Source organism: Prunus mume, linkage group LG8, assembly GCF_029339155.1.
Source record: "Prunus mume cultivar Tortuosa linkage group LG8, ASM2933915v1, whole genome shotgun sequence".
Taxonomy (NCBI): domain Eukaryota; kingdom Viridiplantae; phylum Streptophyta; class Magnoliopsida; order Rosales; family Rosaceae; genus Prunus; species Prunus mume.
Window position 1 is genome coordinate 4,006,789 of NC_142705.1, and position 18,772 is coordinate 4,025,560.

General features: G+C 37.2%; 4 protein-coding genes across 6 annotated transcripts; 2 read left to right on the forward strand and 2 right to left on the reverse strand.

Annotated features, from left to right (window-relative positions):
• The first annotated feature begins 559 nt into the window (after window positions 1-559).
• LOC103340785 (transcription factor MYB87-like) lies at window positions 560-2,162 on the forward strand. The gene is made up of 3 exons (XM_008244230.2): window positions 560-964; window positions 1,107-1,236; window positions 1,330-2,162. The coding sequence occupies exons 1-3, from the start codon at window positions 829-831 to the stop codon at window positions 1,811-1,813; spliced, it is 750 nt and encodes a 249-aa protein (XP_008242452.2). The 5' UTR covers window positions 560-828; the 3' UTR covers window positions 1,814-2,162.
• Window positions 2,163-4,261: 2,099 nt separating this feature from the next.
• RHS16 (root hair specific 16) lies at window positions 4,262-8,734 on the reverse strand. The gene is made up of 12 exons (XM_008244229.2): window positions 8,545-8,734; window positions 7,168-8,199; window positions 6,939-7,074; window positions 6,779-6,850; window positions 6,602-6,673; window positions 6,449-6,529; window positions 6,159-6,304; window positions 5,826-6,049; window positions 5,561-5,687; window positions 5,415-5,480; window positions 5,036-5,225; window positions 4,262-4,874 (listed from the first exon to the last, which is right to left on the reverse strand). Exons 1-12 carry the CDS (start codon window positions 8,612-8,614, stop codon window positions 4,412-4,414), a joined length of 2,679 nt encoding a protein of 892 aa, XP_008242451.2. The 5' UTR covers window positions 8,615-8,734; the 3' UTR covers window positions 4,262-4,411.
• A 1,089-nt stretch (window positions 8,735-9,823) lies between these two features.
• ATMND1 (Mnd1 family protein) lies at window positions 9,824-13,653 on the forward strand. 3 transcript variants are annotated; one of them, XR_016122574.1, is made up of 12 exons: window positions 9,824-9,945; window positions 10,261-10,341; window positions 10,550-10,666; window positions 10,787-10,825; window positions 10,931-11,038; window positions 11,134-11,196; window positions 11,301-11,352; window positions 11,446-11,490; window positions 11,603-11,682; window positions 11,864-11,952; window positions 12,140-13,295; window positions 13,386-13,653. XR_016122574.1 is itself a non-coding variant. In XM_008244228.3 (10 exons), the coding sequence occupies exons 1-10, from the start codon at window positions 9,943-9,945 to the stop codon at window positions 11,930-11,932; spliced, it is 657 nt and encodes a 218-aa protein (XP_008242450.1). In that variant the 5' UTR covers window positions 9,825-9,942; the 3' UTR covers window positions 11,933-12,117. The 3 variants fall into 3 exon arrangements, 1 of the variants encoding a protein (XP_008242450.1); XR_016122573.1 differs by having other exon boundaries at window positions 12,216-13,295; XM_008244228.3 differs by lacking the exons at window positions 12,140-13,295; window positions 13,386-13,653 and having other exon boundaries at window positions 9,825-9,945; window positions 11,864-12,117.
• Window positions 13,654-14,930: 1,277 nt separating this feature from the next.
• LOC103340781 (vacuolar protein sorting-associated protein 32 homolog 2) lies at window positions 14,931-17,992 on the reverse strand. Its single transcript, XM_008244227.2, has 8 exons — window positions 17,792-17,992; window positions 17,506-17,614; window positions 16,898-16,997; window positions 16,284-16,369; window positions 16,051-16,142; window positions 15,762-15,876; window positions 15,456-15,651; window positions 14,931-15,241 (listed from the first exon to the last, which is right to left on the reverse strand). Exons 2-7 carry the CDS (start codon window positions 17,575-17,577, stop codon window positions 15,460-15,462), a joined length of 657 nt encoding a protein of 218 aa, XP_008242449.2. The 5' UTR covers window positions 17,578-17,614; window positions 17,792-17,992; the 3' UTR covers window positions 14,931-15,241; window positions 15,456-15,459.
• Window positions 17,993-18,772: the final 780 nt, after the last annotated feature.

An 18,772-nucleotide genomic window follows, 5' to 3' on the forward strand; every position in this document is an offset into this window, starting at 1 on the left:
GGCCCATAGCCAACGTAGTTGGATTTTGTGGAAGGCTTGGAAGCCCAAGTACACGAGCCAGCTGATCCCTTTTGTGACTGTTCTTGATTTATTTTGATCTCCAACAATAGCAAATCGATCTCATTCAGTTTTATGTCATCGCCAATCAAATTTGAAGTCGTCTGCATATTATATTCAGTAAGCACAACATGATCATGACATTGAGCAAAGTTTGGCAGATGATGAGCAACCAATCTCCATATAAAATCAATGTCAAATCCATAAACATAATATTTCAATTGGCCTAACACATCCCAGATTACAAAATTCGCATTTTCTGCATAAAAATGAATCCATCAGGACATATCATGACAGATGGTATCTGAATAGTCCCATGTCAGGGTGATCAAAGCATGAAATAGTTTCTGTCAACACCCGGGTAATGGATTTTTTTCCCTTTAATCCGAAAGCCTAAGGTAAAGTTAAAATCGCGTTTAACTTACGTGCAACGAGTCAAGTATTTTTCTTATTTTATAAGGCACTGGCATTGTGCAGGGAAATTTCTGTTTTAACAGCAAATGAATGAGAACTGCGTGCTTCCTGAAGCACCAACATTGACTAGTCTCTCTTTCCCATTAAGAATATGAATAAACTTTATTGGTCAGTCAGACGAAGTCAAGCTTTCTAAAGGCTCTTTTTATCCATCTTTCAAATGCTCAACGTAGCCCCGCACTGGTTTAGTTTCTCTCCTCTCCTCTGCTAGCTTAGCTTTTGGACCCTTTGGCTGCTCTGCTCTGGTGGTTGAATTTGAGGCCAGAGTAGTAGACTAGTGTTTTTGAGTGTTTGGCCATGGGAAGAGCTCCATGCTGTGACAAATCTAAAGTGAAAAGAGGACCGTGGTCCCCAGAAGAAGACACCACCCTCAAGAACTACCTCCACAACCATGGCACCGGTGGCAATTGGATTTCTCTCCCTACCAAAGCAGGTACTCTAATTTCAAATGATCACTCACTAATTATTACTTCTTAATTGTTCTCGGAGAAGTTGGTTAGTTCATGCAAAACAGTTAGTATTACTTTTCTTCATGGTGGTAAATGAAATGAAATTTAATTATGTGTTGAATTAAGGCCTCAACCGTTGCGGTAAGAGTTGTCGATTGAGATGGCTGAATTATCTTAGGCCAGACATCAAGCGTGGAGGTTTTACTGAGGAGGAAGACAACCTTATTTGCACTCTCTACGGTACCATTGGAAGTAGGCAAGTCCAATATTATTTATAAACATATCTTGTGTATCTAAACTGTTTAATTTTGTACCATTTGTGAAGTTCTATTTGTGTGTGATTAATTAGGTGGTCTGTTATAGCATCCCAACTCCCAGGAAGAACAGACAATGATGTCAAAAACTATTGGAATACCAAGTTGAAGAAAAAATTCTTCGCAGCAAATAACATGAATTTGGCTTCAAGAGAGTTTCCGGCTTCAGTTCCCAAATTTGAATTTGGAACCCCTCAGGATCATGGGACTTCATCATCTTGTTTTGATGGTACATTGCCATATCTAATGGATGTGAGCTTGGGGCAGAGTTTTGATCAACAAAAGCAAATAAGTCAATTTCCTCATTCAAATTTTCTGGAAGTTAATGATTTTGGCACTTGTGGAAGTAAGAGTTTCACCAATATTTCATCATCTCAAGAAGCTTCAAGTCTTCCCACTTCATCTATTTTGGGTTTGGAGAACAATTACACCCTGTGGTCTGGCTATGAAAGTGGGGCTCTTACGGACTACGGATTTGAGCCTCCTGCTGATGCTCTTCTGGGTAACTTTGGTTATTAGGCAAATATTTAAATATACTTATGAATTTGCTCTATGTATTATGCATATAAAAACTCTCTCCTTACCTACATGTTAACAGCAGGCTATGAACTCAAGATGGCAAGGCAAAGCCTCTCTTATCAAATTCACAAACTAACACGTATGAAAATCAAAATACTAGGGTTTTGGTTCTGTTAAGAACAACCAAACTTGGATGATTATGGAATTATGCACGCAGTTTATCGACTAATCAAGCCGGTGTTTAGCGTTGTTTTGTATTAAAGTTTGTGGTAACTTTGGCTGAGGGCCCTAATTTGCTATTGTAAACCTATTTTGTTTGCCTAATTGTGCAAGTGAAAATATTCAGTTATATTGTGAGGTAATATGTAGTCAGCAATAATTTGTTTGCTTCTGACTAGTCAGAGGTCACAATAGTTGCATTGTGCTGCATAGTCAAAGTGAAGAAAATGTCTACATCTGACAATGACCATCTCTCTCTCTCTCTCTCTCTCTCTCTCTCTTGTGGGTTTCTTGTTTTGTTTTGTTTTCATTTGAATGAGCTTAGAATAAGGTTACAAAGAACACATAGTCAAAAGCCATAGATGTTATTCATGGATGGATAGTCAATTTGAATGAAAATTCAAGGAGTGAGAAGTGCAAAAGGGTTTTAGTCTTTGGTAAACAGCAATTACCATTATCTTTAAGAACATGGCAAAGACTATTACTTGAAAAGGTGATGACCAAAATGGGTGTGCCTTCTCTTTTCTTTTGGCTGGAAGTGGAGAAATAGAGCATGCCTCAGATTAAGAATATTAATATAAAGTGTGGCCCTTGTGAACTTCATCATATCCTTTATTATACTTGTTCTCTGAATCTGCCCTTCTTGACCTCTTTTCATTCAACTCTACCATCATATTTTTTTCTTGTCTATTAAAGACTTCTTTGGTTGGTGAGGCATGTCACATATTATGCCTTCCCCTATTCAACATGCAAAGTCTCATTGCAAGACTCTTGCTAAGCTAATAAACTTTTAGGATGAGTTGATTGATGGTGAATACAATTCAAATGGGTGCTAAGAAAAGCTGGTCCTTTGTCTTTGTATATTGTAGTAAAACATCATTACAATAATCTAATCAAATTAACAAAGAATTGTGAAGGAAGCAGCATAGGGCAACCCATGGTGGCTCTAGGTTGGGAGGTGGAAGCTATCTAAACTAAGAGACCAAAAGTCAACATCTTTGCTAGTCAAGGAATTTCAAATTCAAATGTGCTGTTTCTTTTAAGAATTATCTTTGTTTACAAGTAATTTCTCCAACTTGCAATTGTTTATTATGAGGTCAAATTAGTGAGTATCAAGGAAAGAAGAAGAGAAATACAATCTTCAATGATATAAATTTGATTTTACTCTGAGAAATATCAAGCCTCTCCTCCTCACAAGCTACCTAGCAAATGGTCCTGTCATGGACTCTGCATTTGTGGAATCTTAAGCAACTATGGGCAAGTACGTGCATGAACATTGATAGCTAACAATAAGGAGAAGAGAATTACCTTGCTTCTAAGGGTCTGAGAACAAAAGATTAAAGTTTCTAGATTGCTAGTTGCGTCATGAATCAAGTTATCAGAAACCGAATAGAAAATAAGCACATTGATGTTCAGAAAACCCAAAACGGTATAACAACAGATTTTACTCAATAGGGAAAAACTCAGAAGACCCATAAAAACAAAAAACTTGAAAAAGAATCACAGGCAAATACCGACACATGCATCAAAACGAATCATTCATATATAGCCATGAATTGACAGATTTTACACCCGATCCACTACCTTGTATGCATTCATGTTTTTTTTCTTTCTAGAATTTGGTTTAGTGGTGGCAGTACGTACATTCTATAGTTTTTGGGTTTATATTACAGAGAAATCCAGAAGTTTAAAGAATATATCATTTTAATTAGTATAGCCGTACGGCTATACTTTTAAATATAATATTTTAACCGTATAGCGGAGCAGCGCTAAATGGAATATTTTACCAGTATCGCCGCGCGGCTATACTATTTAAATAGTGTATTTTACCCGTATAGCCGCGCGGCTCTACGCTTTAAATACATAGAATTTTAAGCGTATAGCCGCTCGGCTCTACTATTAAAGATATAGCCGCACGGCTATACTTATTAATTATTTTAAAGGTATAGCCGAACGGCTATACCGCATAAATAGAATATTTTAAACAGTATAGCCGAACGGCGATACCCTTTGAATGCATACGCATGTTTAAAGAGTATAGCCGCGCGGCGATACTTACCAGTATTCCAATTACGTGTTTCTTCCGTTTTTGGTTTTTTTCCTTTCTCTTGTTTGCAAAACGCACTTGTTAATCTACGCATTCTAGACTAGTTGTGCTGATCATCAATGGCAAATTTCTGCTCACGGTAGAGAGTGAGAGAGAGAGAGAGAGGCATGGCTTCAACTTCAGAACCAGAAAACTTGTGTGACAAATCATAAAACTCAAAAATTAATCACAAACTTGGCTATGTACATAAACGAAATTCAAAAACTAAGTATAGACTTTGTTGTATATTTTTCTCAACCTGAAAGGCTGCAAATATCAAGCCTCATTACTAGCTACCTAGGAAATGGTCCTGTCATGGACTCTGCATTTGTGGAATCTGTGTACAGGGAAAACACTTCAGTTGAACTAGTACTAGAATACGGTGCAAATCTAACACGAAGTTCTTCTGTCGAGCCTGGCTTTTTTTCTCGATGCCTAGACAATTCCATTTCCAGACAATGTTTTAGCTCCGACAATACAAAATCCATTGTGGCTCTGTGTTGGGAGGTGGAAGTTGTGCATGCCATTGCTACCTCTAAGGCTTTCCAGATCGAATTCACATCGTAACCTTCTTGCATCCTCGGATCTACAACACTTGTTATATCCCCTCGTTGGAGCTCAGGATTCACCCACTCTACAATGTGGACATGCTCATCACTTTTTATGATTGCAGGCTGGCCTGTAATGAGCTCTAGTAGAACTACCCCAAAACTATATACATCACTTTTTTCATTCAATCTTTGACAATTGTAGTACCTGAGCACAAATCATAAATCAGTCACTCCTCTTATATCTGTGTTTTGCCATAATCGAATTTGACGTTGAAACTTGAAACTAATTTGCTTCTGCAGTTCTTTTTTACATCATATTCTCACATGATTAAAATGCTAAGAGAATAATAAAATGTAAAAACATACTCTGGATCAAGATACCCTGCAGTGCCCATGACTGTTGTCACTACATCAGGCTCATTGTCACTGGGAAAAACCTTGGAAAGACCAAAATCTGCAATTTTAGCTTCCAAATTTTCACTTAAGAGAATGTTGGCAGTCTTTACATCTCTATGTACAATAGGTGGCTTGCATCCATGATGCAAGTACTCCAGCCCTGAGAGACATATTTCACTATCTACATTAGTTGAACCGTAATATAATAAATATTGTCATACCAGAATATATATTTAAGAATCTTTTGTAGGAAATTGGAAAATCACATGCACAGAATGCTGGTGTAGGAAAGCTGTTCTAAGTTTTAAGAGAGGTTCATATTTTGGGTTGAGTACCAGGAAGCACCAACCTTGCGCAGCATCTATTGCTATGTGAAGCCTCATTTCCCAAGTCATACGTGTGCTCCTATCTGAATCTGCAACCATTAATGTGACATTTAAATATCTTGAAATGCTCAAGCTCATGTCGAAGGACAATGCTTTGATGAAGGATTACCTGAGAGACAGCCTCTAAGGTTGCCATTAGGCATGTACTCGTATATAAGTGCTAAGTTGTCTGCATCATCACAGTATCCAACAAATGAGGCCAAGTTTCTATGATGGATTCTCATCAGGAGCTCAGCCTGCAGTCAACAAGGGACTCATCAAATCTATAACAAATGAGCATAGGCCTTTGTCTTTCATTCTAGTTTCACTCATCCCTCATATCCAATACTTTTATTCCACATCCAATGAATTTCAAGGCATTCTAACTGACAAACCTCTGTTTGGAACTCCCTAGGTCCTTGAGATGATGACGGGGAAAGCATTTTGACTGCAACTTGGGTGCCATCTTTCATGTAGCCATGGTACACAATCCCAAATCCTCCCTTCCCGATTGCAGTTTGAAAGTTTTTGGTAATTTCTAAAACCTCTTCATGAGTAAACTGGCATTTCTTTGATGCTATAGTTCTTCCTGTTTTGTTAAAGTTTTCTCCTTCTGTATCTAAGTACACAAAATAATGATTTCAGATTCCGACTGTTAAAAGAAGGAACTTTTCATGATTTAAAATGATAATTTCAGAAGTTATTTCTTCCATTAATTTAAAAGGTACCTGCTTTTCTTTTTCTTCTCAATTTCCATACTACTATCACCACTATAAGGAGGACTAGTGCTGATAATAACGATGCAACTATTGGAACAACAATTTTCTTCTTCTTTTTGCATGAATCCGAACCACAAAGATTTTGGCCATCCACACTGAAATGCAGAAGATACACAATTATCATACTTCTCTGCATAATGCATAACATGAACCATTTCTGTTATTTTTTAAACTAAAAGAAGCTTACAAAACCAGATAAACAAGAAGCAAGTTTTCCGGGTTGAGATGAGGAGGTGTACCTCAGTTCAAGTAGTCCAGCTCCTGATCTCTCCAGAAGAGCGTTTGGAACGGAACCAGACAATTGATTGCCTTTCAAGTTCCTGCATGACAATTCTTAATAATGGAATGCTGGCATCACAATGAATCCATCATCATGTAGTAATTACACTTACAGGATCTTGAGAGACTTTAGTTCTTCCAGGAACTGAGGCACTGGTCCAGTCAAGTTATTGTTCGACAAATCTCTGGGACAAAGCATGTAAAGTTAAGTTAGTATGTTCTGTATGATATTAAAGTGGATAGCTTTAACAAGATGAGCCTTTATGCAAGCATAAAATAACAATAATTACAAGGACTCCAATGATGAGAGCTTGGCAATGGAAGCAGCTATGATCCCACTCAAGTTGCTTGAGTTCAAGTTCCTAGTGACAATAAAAGGCAAATCTGTTTAGAAATGGATTACAAAGGAGCAGAAAATTGTATTAATTCTAGTTCCCCAGAAGGACTTACAGCGAAGTAATCCGAGGAAGTGAAAGGCTGTAGTTGCATTTTAGACCTTCCCAAGAGAAATTCTTAGGTCCACAAGGATCGCCAGCCCAGATTTTTTTTATTTGATATGTAGTTTTGACATTCGTTATGGCCTCAACTGAGATCAAACAAGACCGGTGTGAAGCTAAGCATTTCTTTCTGAGCAAGATACAAATTTCAATGCAGTAAACTTCAACAAAAGAAAACATACCATCTTCACTAAAAGTAGGTGATTCAACCAGCTGCATGACTTTGAAAACCTCAATAGCATTGAGAATGGGTGGAAGGGTAGAGTTTTCTGCCTTGTATATAGAAATTTGGTGATCTTTTCCCACCAGAGCTCTTGAATTTGATATTATGTCTGCTTGTAAGTAACGCGGCACGACAGGTCCAAACAATGGAGTTCCATTCCAAGATATATTGAATTTTCTTGACTGGTTTCTCGCAAGATGCTCTACCTCAGCAAAGTACATATAAATATAAAATTGATCATCCATACCAGTTGTGTTCCAGTACAAGTTTAAAGGTTCACTTGCATTTTGAGGTCTAGCTGCAGTCTTGATTACTTCAAATGGTGCTCTATATCCGTTCTCATAGGTATTAATTGGTAAAGAAGTGCTAACTGTATCCCAAGAAGGTGAAACATAAGGGGACCAAATTCGATCGAAAACATCATCTCCATATCGACCTGTTCCATTGCTTGATCCAATGTCTAGCCTTTTAAAGAGTACTAATGATGCAGAGGTCCCATACTCAGTACCATAAGTTGAGCTGTTGAGCGGTCTAAATTCCAATGCTGAAATGAAAGGAGTTCCTAAACCTTTGTTTACTAGACAAATATGCATGCTATCAGATTGTGCAAAACCTATAATCTCCTTTGTAACAATTTCAGAAGCATTTCCAAATCTCACTGTCGACCAGAAGTTGACATCAAGATATAGATCAAACTCAGGTAGCTTGTTTTCTCCATTGTAGTTTCCATATAAAAAGGAAGCTCTAATCAAATTCAAGCTGCCTTTTCCCGCTTCGGGTCTCAAAGTGTAGCAATTTTTGTTTCCCAGAGGAAAACTCCTGAGGTCTGAGAGAGGGAGGGGTAGGTTGGGATTCTTTGGATACATATACTCAGAGGAGATGTTCTGGTTTATCCCTGTATCTGTGTAATCTCCATCTGGTGAATATGTTATGTTGGTGTCTGTGTCTTCGTAGGGCTTCGAGGGAGAGCCACAGTCAATGCTTATGAAGTCTAAATGAAAACAGATAAGTGAAGATAAATCAGAATGAATGAGCTGTTTCTGATTGTTAACACAAAAGAACAAAACAGCCCAATTTACGACCTAAAATCCCAGATTGATGAATTATATCTACCCTTATAAAAGATGCCACAGAATCATAATGGTCTTTATTAGTAGGAAAAGTTCTTCTCCTACCAAGAAAGGGAGCTATAGGCCAAGAACACAAGCAACTAGTACTTAAAGATACAGCCTTTTACAAGAAACTATGTTTAGAGCTAAAACAAGAAGTTATAAGTAGATATGTAAAATGAACCAGACAGACACAAATATCATTTGCTTCTAAAGAAAAAACTAACCTATCCGGCGCTGCGCATGAACTAAACTTGCACAGAGCAACAGGAGGAAGAACCCAGTTGAAATTTTCATCTCTCTCTCTCTCTCTCTCTTGGATCCTATGAATCTGATACTAAAAATGAATGACAGTTTTTGTACCAGAAAAGCAAAGAAAAAAATAAAAATGACAGTGTGGATTGGAACCTAATGCTGCAAAACCTGCTACATGTACTTATTTTCCTTATTTTCTAAAATGAGAGAACATGTTGGCCACGTGAGCATCTTTGCTGGTCAATGCATATATATTGATTTCACATTCTGTGTGCTCAAGATCCTCTGCCAAATTAGTCAGACCAAATCCTTTTCATCCATTTTCAATCCAAGCCACCAAGTTTTAAACATATGGGATGAGGATGACAGAGATTTGTGTCACGAGACCACAGTTTAAATATAAAAATTTATACCCACCCACCTGATAGTTTTGGAAATTTGTAGGTGCATTATTCATATGTTTTATTGTTCCTTTTTTTTCAACTTGAACTGTACCAGCAATCAATGATTAATTTAATTAGCATGAAAGCCAAAATCTTCGTGCCGACAAGCAGAGCAGAAAGATACTGAGAAACGCAACCATAAGTTCAAAGTCTAAAAAGGGATAACAAAGGAAGACCCTAAAACCTTAATAATATTGCTCAACTTGCTTATAATATTGAACTAGTAGGCATTAGTATATCAGCATGCATAAAATAGTCACATATTGCAGCTGCTGGCAGCTCTATCTTTTGTGGCTTTGTCCCAGACCTTTTTTTTAAAAATTATTTAGTTTGTGTGTAATGGGATGATAAAAAATGGAATTGGAGAGGGCCATAGCCGAGATCGATCTTGGCCATTTGATAAGAATCCAACGGTTTTAAGGTCACTATTTACAAAAATGACAAGTTGTTTTATGTTAAGAAACTCTTTAGTGAAATGGAGCATGCATACGCTTTCTTCTTACAATCATCTCATCACATGAGTAACACGTGATACGTTGATACGAGAAAGAAAACTTACATGATATTCTATTTCAAAATTTTATTTCATGACTGATTCATAATTGCATTGATCCAACAGTCATGATTTGAGGTTTAGATTTTCATTTTAGATTTTTTGAGGAGGAGATATGGTTTTGACCATCATTTTTCCATTCCACACTTGAAAAAAAATAAAATCCCTTTTTCATCCGTATGAGTAAGTTGTTCTTCACATTCGAACGACACGTCGTTTGACCAAACGCAAATGCGAAGTATAAAAGGACATGTCAGTAATTTGAGCGTAAGCTGCTGAGTGCCGCAGTCTGCAGTGGATATAAAGAATTCCCGCCAATCTTGACGCTTCATTTCAGTAGCTTCCTCAGCAATTAGTCTTCTCAGCTCGCCTCAATGGTAAATCGCTCTCTCTCTCTGGACCCTAATTTTTCTTTAATTTCATTTGTATTTCTAGCTCACTCGTTAGCTATGGTATCAGATCTCTCAAGTTTCAAATCCTAGCTTATTGCTCCGTTTGGTTACTGAGAAAATGCGCGAATGAACAAGATTCAATATAGTTTTTAATCTTAAGTTCAAATTAATTGCTCCAATTAATTATTTGTGTCGTATAGAAACGAAGTGTGTTAGTATTTTGAATTTCTTGCGATTTCTCTTCTCTCAATTTTTTTTTCTTTTTGTTTTTTTGTTGGCGATGTTTTGATTTGTGTACAGTCGAAGAAGAGAGGTCTTTCGTTGGATGAGAAGCGCGAGAAGATGCTTCAAATCTTTTACGACTCTCAAGATTTCTTCCTTGTGAGTATTATCACGCCCTGATGCTATAATTTTAATGAATTCATTCAATTTTTTATAATTTTATTTTGCGAACCCTATTCTAATTGATTTCAATTGAGTTATGTATTTTCAAATGTGGTTAATCTCTTTGTCATTGTGAACAATGTCAATGGTTTCAGCTTATATTGTACTTCTACAGCACTGTTCATATGTTTATTGGTGATTTCAGCTAAAGGAGCTTGAGAAGTCAGGCCCAAAGAAAGGTGTTATTTCTCAGTCTGTGAAAGATGTGATCCAAAGTTTAGTGGATGATGACCTTGTTTTCAAAGACAAGATAGGAACCTCTGTAAGTAGATGTTTCCACATACAGCTTTGCATAGTGGTTGATGATCAATCTGTGAAAGATGTGATCCAAAATGCTTGTTTTTATTGGCATTTTGTAACGTTTGTTATTTTAAAATTTCAGGTATATTTTTGGAGTCTTCCTAGCACTGCTGGAAACCAGGTGATCCTTTGATGGTTTGCATTATAAGCTCAGTTCTACAGGGTAGGATTTGTGCTGAAATTCCTACGAGTAGATTCGTGCTGATATTGTTTTGGTCTTTGGCAGCTTAGGAATGTGAATAGCAGACTTGAATCTGATCTCAAAAGCAGTAAGAAGCGTCATGCAGAACTTGTTGAACTGTGTAATGCCCTGAAGAAGGGACGTGAGGATTCTGTGAGTGTTTCGAACTTTTATCTCTTTCAAAGGCTTGAACTGTTTTCTACTTTGTAAGAATGTTATTATGCATCTGAAGCTCATGTTTTTACCAGGATGAACGAGATGAGGCCTTAGCTGATCTAAAAGCCATAGAGCTAAAGTATAATGAGCTGAAGGTTGGAGTCTATATATCCTGCACATTTGTGATGCATTAGAGTTTGAAACAACTTAAATGAATTATTTGATCGAGTTGCTAACTGCAGTCCATTGCCATTTTCAGGATGAGATGGCGCAGTATGCAGACAATGATCCAGCTGCCTTCGAAGCAATGAGTTAATTGATGCTTCAATCATAGTAGAATGATGCCCTTTTAACACCTTAGAACTCAAGTAAGTTAACTGACCATATTATAATTTTGTTGGCAGAGAAAGCAATTGAAGTTGCCCATACAGCAGCTAATCGATGGACAGGTTTTATCTTAATCCATTTGTTTCTTGTTTGGAGGGTGGGGTGTGTTTCTAAATCAAGAGAATGGGAACTCTTAATAACTGTGGTTTAATAACTGTGGTTTAATTACTGCAGACAACATTTTCACAGTGCGTCAGTGGTGTTCAAATAACTTTCCGCAGGCCAAAGAGCAGCTTGAGAACTTGTACAACGAGGTAAATTAGAATTAATTGAGAGCAAGCCCAGGTTTTTATTATTTCGAACTCATGAGCTTGCTACGCTGAGGTTCTCGTTTGTCATGTCAGCTGAAAGAACATGCTCAATTTGAATCTGGCCCATCTAGCTTCCCAATTTCTCTCTTTCCTTTGATAATTGTCTTTCTAATTTCAAATGCAGATTGGAATAACAGAGGATTTTGACTATATAGAGATGACACCAGCTCCACTGAGCTCAGTTATTGATTAGATCCTGAAAGACACCGCATGGTAAATACAGTATGGCTTGTAATTCCTTAGATTTCAATTGTCAATCACCACTATGGCTTGTATCGAACAAGGAAATGTTGTTTCCTTTAGCTTTATGAATCATAATGGTACTAAGAACACAGGTTGATATGATACTTAATGACATGATGCAGGGGTTCAATCTAACATGTTTGTTTACTTAAACCAGGCTTTGTGTCATTAGGTCAAGATTTCCTGGTCTCCTTGATTAATGGGACGAACCAATTTTGTGTTTCCTTGAACAGATTATTGGGCTTCAGCCTGACTCTTCCTTAACCAGACCAGCTTAGTCTGGAAGCTCGGGCCGACCCATTAATTTGGATCAAACACATTTCATCATCAAAATACTGTGACGTGATTAGTAGTTGATTAATGAATAATTGTCGAATAAATTTTGCACAAGGACAGGTGGATCAAATACTTTAAATATAAGTCACCTGATTTTCATCATGTTTACGACAATTAATAGAACAACATTCGAACCTTTCATTGTCAATATAAAATCAACATGAGGAAGGAAGGTTCAAATTTGTTTATATCCCAACGCACCGCCTTGCCTTGCCTTGAATTGCCTAGTTGGATGTGTGTCAGTTACCTTGAAGTGTGATGTGTCCAGAAAAGACTAAAGAACACACCAACGGCTCAATCATCTACTAGACTTTTGAAATTTAGCCAGAAAATTCAAAAATAATAGAAAGAGAATATGAGTGGATTGATGATATGATTGCATGTGGGAGGGGGGTCCCACAGTTACACAGCTCGACAACAATGCCCGGAGTTCTAACGTGCAACTGATCTCGGGCGTACGCGTGGCACCATCAAGAGCATATAATTTGGGGTAGGAGGCTAAGAGCCATTGAAATGAATCATATGGTTAGTTAGCAGCAATTATAAGCCAGAGTGGCCGTTTTTATAATTTTTTATTTATTTTTTGGGTGTAAAAGATTCTCCTCGTCCCACCGTCGTTTTAGGCTTTTGGGTTGGTCCTTCCTGTTGTGTGTCTTTGTATTCCTCTTTCATTCAAAGTCTTTTGCTCTCTTTCTATATAAATCTGGGACTGAAGAGGTACAAAGCCACCCTCATTTGGCTGAAAACTTTGTATTGGAGTTGGAGAAGAGACCCATTGGGGCATACCATAGTGGGGGGCAGAGAGAGAGAGAAAGAGCCGTGTTTGGGAAGTGGGAAATTTTTTTACAGCTTGTAGAAAATGGAGATGTTGAAAGTTCAATTTTTTGTGATGGCAATTTGTGCCCTTGTTATCTCTCTGCTTCTCCCCTCCATCAATGCTCAAACCCTTGCACCTACCCCTGCCCCTACAAGTGATGGTATGTTTCTCTCTCTCTAGAAATCATGTTGTTGTGATTTGAGTTCAGATTGTGCGTGTTGAATGTTGATGATTGTGTTTGGGTATGCAGGGGTAGCAGTGGACCAAGGAATTGCTTATGTGCTGATGGTATTGGCTCTGCTCCTCACCTACATCATCCATTAGAGACCCCATTTTTGGAGAAAGATGAAATTTAGAGAAGAGAAAAATTCAAGAAAAATTGTGAAGTGAAATTGTTGCATCATTATCATGTTAGGCTTTGCTTGCTAGCCTATGTTGCTCTTGTTGCTAATTTTTTGTTACCATTTTTATCAAATCCCCTATTCTTTTTTCCATTTCAAGATTCATTCATTTCCATATCCTCTCTCTGTTCACATTATGTTTATCTCTCTCTCTCTCTCTCTCTCTCTAGTAAACGTTAAAATCACTGAAGTTAATTGGAGGGCAATTAGAACCTCAAAACAGTTGTAAACCCAAATCTAATACCTACTTTTAGCAGTATTAATATTGTTTACGGCACTAAAAAGGAACGACGTGGGCAATGGGCATCCTCTTTCTTTTTTGTCAATACAGAAAAAAGTTGTGAAATCAAGACCCCACCAAACCAGACAACGTGTTTACCACTTCGCTTTATAGAGAGACTGTTGTCTGGTTGTGGACCAAAGTTTTTTACATGCGCAACCTTGTTTTAAGAAGAATGCCAGTGCCAGTGTCAGGGCCACTGGTTGGGGTGTGGAGAAGCATTTGCACTTGCATTTCTCTCGGCTTCAACGGTTTACAATCCATCCCCTTTTTGTTTTGTTGGGTTAGATTGGCCTAATCCATCCCTAAACCCTAAACCCTAGAACAAAAAAACCTACGTCGACCTTCCCTTGGGTTTGGAAAACTACAAAATCTCTTATCCTCAAGAATCATATAGAACTCTACCCTTTTAGTTTTGCTGGATCTTAGAAAATAATAAAATAATTCAAATTGAATGGTGGACGGGTTTAATATTGTTTAAAAAAAAAAATAAATACAGAGGAGGGTAAATGAGGAGAGCATTTGAACTCTACCCTTGGCATGAGTGAAAAACCAATAAAGCTACAAGCCCCATCTATTAATATTTGTTACTAGAAGTTTTGTTGGATTACCAAGTGTAGCAAGTTAATAGCAACCACAAGCCCCATCTATTAATATTTGTTACTAGAAGTTTTGTTGGATCACCAAGTGTAGCAAGTTAATAGCAACCATGAAACAACAATAGAAACAACGTTCAACGATGATGATGTATTTGAGCAGTAGCATTTTCATCGATGGCCAACATGAAGAGACTAGTTCTTAGTCTAGTCTTTTCATGGTTGAAAAAGAACCCGAAGGTGTAACCATTACACAATTACGTGGTATTACGAATTCATGTGTTTTAAAACATATAATAAATGACACGGTCCATGTTTGAAGACTAAAATTTCTCCCATGTTCGAATCCCTCTTTATCAATGATGAAAAAGACACCTAAACACAGGAGAGATGGTGAAATTTACGCATCATTTCCTTCCTGTCATCGCCTTGGGTCAACAGCCGATAGATTAAGCAAAATACTGACCAAGTCCAATGGAGTGGAGGCGATACCAAGAAGACAGAAGAGCTTCATAATATAGGCTCCAAGATCATTTCATATTATTCACTTGGTAATATCACATAATAGAACAAGCTACTGATTCAGGCCTGACAGAACATTGAATAAGTGTTCAAAGATAAGTTAAAAAGAAAAAGAAAAGAAAGAGAAAAATCTGAAAAAGCAGAATACAAGTTTCAAAGGGGACTGTTTGATTTATGCCACCTTTATATACATTCTGTTTAATAATGAAGCCATACAGAAATCTGGATGCTTGATCGGAGCACAAATCTCCATTATAAAATCAGACCAATCCTTTACATAACCTCCTTTCATCCTGCAGAATAATACCTGCAACATTATAACAAATAAAATCAACTCTTAACTCAAATACAAAACAATGAAACTGCACATAAGTTCATTTCACTAAAACCCTCAGAAAGAATTCCATTTAATGTACTTCATTCTACTAAAATGATAAAAGAAGGCACAATTTGCGAAACAAACAACTGCAATTTTGTCTTTAATGATATTACAATAATCATACTGAAACTGATCAACGGACCTGCTCAAAGTGCCATCTCAGCCTGCAAAGCAGCCAATTCATCTTCTTCAGCAGTGCGCTTCTGGGGAACAGGACGGGTTGGTTGCCTTCCTGCTGGGGCTTGCACTGGAGCAGCAGGAGCTGTTGTTGCTGGCTGAAGAAGTTGTTCTTCCAACTCAGCGCCTTCCAGCTCTTCAAGTTCTGCTTCCAGTTCATCCTGCAGATTAAAAATGTCCAAACCACTAAGCAGCTGTATATACTAGTTGAAAACATAGCATTTAGAAAACCAATCATATTGGGATAAGGAAAGGAAAAGACAATACAAACCTCATCAAAATCAGCAGCTGCACCAATTGGAGATGACAACGCTTCCTGTATCTGTTTCATGTTCTCTGTCTGCTCATTAATCTCATCCATGGTCTTGTCCACATCATCTATGTTCCTGTATAAAAGGGCACCCATTTCAATTATGTCAGGAAAACCCATAATTGAATTAATAAGATGTGATGTGACATCCAAGAAATGAAGATGAAACATAAAAAGTAAAGCATATTATTAAAAAAAAAATTCTCGGGAAAGTGCAAATATGCCTAATACAACAATAAATGCTACATACGTTGCTTTCTGCATTGCCTTCATTGCTGCTGCTCCAGTTCTCAAGGCATCTACAGTTTCGGTTGTGGCTTTTGCTCCTTCTAGCATTATCATCTGCAACATCAACATGTGCCACATCAATACAGCAAAATCCCATTCATCAAAACCAAAAAATCCAAAAAAAGATAAAATTATTGACAATATTTGAAACACTATTTAAAGGATCAAGAAATATAGTTCCAATTCCAACGTCACCTGATCATGGATACGCAACTGGAAATTTCCAAGCTGTTCTATTTGTTGTTCATATAACCTCTTCCTCTTTAAACATTGTATAGCCGCTGCAAAAAAAAAAAACAGCATAAGTTACAACTCAACCACAGAATTAGAATTTCAAAGACATGGACAACACATCTTTGGTTTTAGATTCAAATCATATAAGGGTCTTATAAACTCTTTATGATTTCCAACTTATAGACAAAATCTAGACAGGTTTGACAATCATCATTCATATATTTGACCAACTTTAAGGAGTATAAAATGTATTGGTATACACACTGAGTCTCCAGTCCTAACCAATTCAATTGGTGCTGAAAGCAGTGGTGAGGAATAAAGAAACCTTCAGGATAAGTTCCTTACTTAGATTAAGTTACTGTAGAAAAAAAGCTTGATAAGCATTAGATGGCAATAATACAAGGCACACTCATGTATACATAATCAAGGTGCAAAATGTAAACTAATGGATAAACGGATGTGAACATAAGCCCTCTCTCAAAGAAAAAAGTTAATAAATTCCTTAAAAATTATTCAAGAATTAGATTATCACCATCCGAATTCTCCATAAGAATGAAAACATTTTGCAAACATACCCCTTTTGTTCTTTGCTCTGGTGAATTCCTTGGCCCTTTCAACTTCTGCAGCAGCCTTTTTCTGTAGTACTTTTTCCTTTTTCTCTAGCATTTCAAGTGTCTGTACAACACAGAGAGAGATTGATTGAGGAAATAATCAACTGCTGAAGAGGAACAAAAATAGGTGTAAACACAACCAGAAACAAAGTTCATCCAGATAATTAACATTTCCGTCAACTTAATAGGTGTTATCATCATCACTACCGAGATTAATGGCCTTTGTTGCAATACAAGCCAAGATATCAACTTGAAAATCAGAACTTCATTTCATATGTGGAAAAACAGCTTCAGAAAGCAATCAAATTGCATCAACCAACTCAAAGAAAAAATAAAGAACTACATAATTGAAGAGTTCCTCATGTCCCATCAACCTCTCATTCTAAACTATTCACAAACCCATAGAGAATCATCCACATGCTGGCACACACAGACACACACAGTAATACTTACAGACTTCCAAAACCAAATCAAACTAACAAAGCTACGAACGAATCACACAAATTTAAATACTTTGAGAAAAATTATCAATACGAATGAATAAAAATCGATGAATAAATCGGTCATTTTACCTCATTTAATTTGTCTAAGGTGGTCAGGGCATTGCCTTCCTGTTTAGGTTTCCCAAAAAGCCTGGTAAACATGGTTGATTCTCTGCAATTATCGAACCCTCTCGATCTTCTGCATAATAAAAAAACGTCAACGCGATGAAATCGATCAAAACCCTAATTCCAAAATCTGTTTCCCCAGCCCCGCCAAATCAAGATCGAAAATTTTCACCACAAAGAAACGTCACAACATTTATTGGAAACAGCGATGTAAAGATAGATGTATGGGTAATTGGGTACATATGCGTACCTTGAAATTGACGCTAGATTTTGAGGAAGAAGGATCGGATTGGGAAAATTAGGGTTTCGAAGGAGAAGAAGGAAGAGGACCGTGTAATGGCCGTGGCTTTGCCGATTGGGTTGATTGGGGATTTCTTAGGCGTGTTGGTTTGCGTTAGAAGAAGGAGAAGCGAAGCTGCTTTGCCTTTTTCTGAGTTTCGTCTACGTCGTTGAATGGAGTTATTGTTTTCCACGTGGCGCACTTGATTGGTTTGTGGGGGTCCAGTGAAGGTCTAACGGACGGCTGGATGTATCTTAACCTTTCGGATGGGTGAAACGATGTCGTTTGGGTTTGGTGGTTAGTTTCTACAAGTCAATGATTGGTCATTGGAGCTTGCTCACTTCTGATAGTGGTAGTAGTACTAGTAATGCAGTAGAAGATAGAAATGTTTGTGATTGGGTAAGAATTTGATTAATTCTCCTTTTTACTATAGCAGTTAAAAAAATTCATGTAAATGACTTATTTACTTACACTTTTGTTCTTTACCTTTAACCATTGAGCTTTTACCTTTTTCCCTTTTTTATTTATTTAAAAAAAGTGAAAATATTTTACAACACCACTCTTTTTTTCTTATACAAAGCTCTTAAATGCAAGGCCCTCCTTGGGCCTAGGCCCCGAGGGCGACAACCTAGGGCGTTCGATTAAGAGGGCTAAGGATGTTGATTTTCTCATTCATCATTTGTCCACTTATACGCCATTTTGTTCTTTTAATACTTCTTATTATAACATATAAGGGTGTGTAAGTGAACAAAAAATAAGTGGGAAAATCAACTTCCATATATAATTGTTCAAGTCCATATTAAATGAATTTGTTGAGAGTTTAAAAATACAAGGGCCCAAATAACAATCACTTCAAATCTTTAATAATATAAGAGCCCACATACATTATGCTAAACTTTGAATTTTGGATCTCAAAAAATAAAAATTCTAAACTTTTAATTTCGTCGAAAC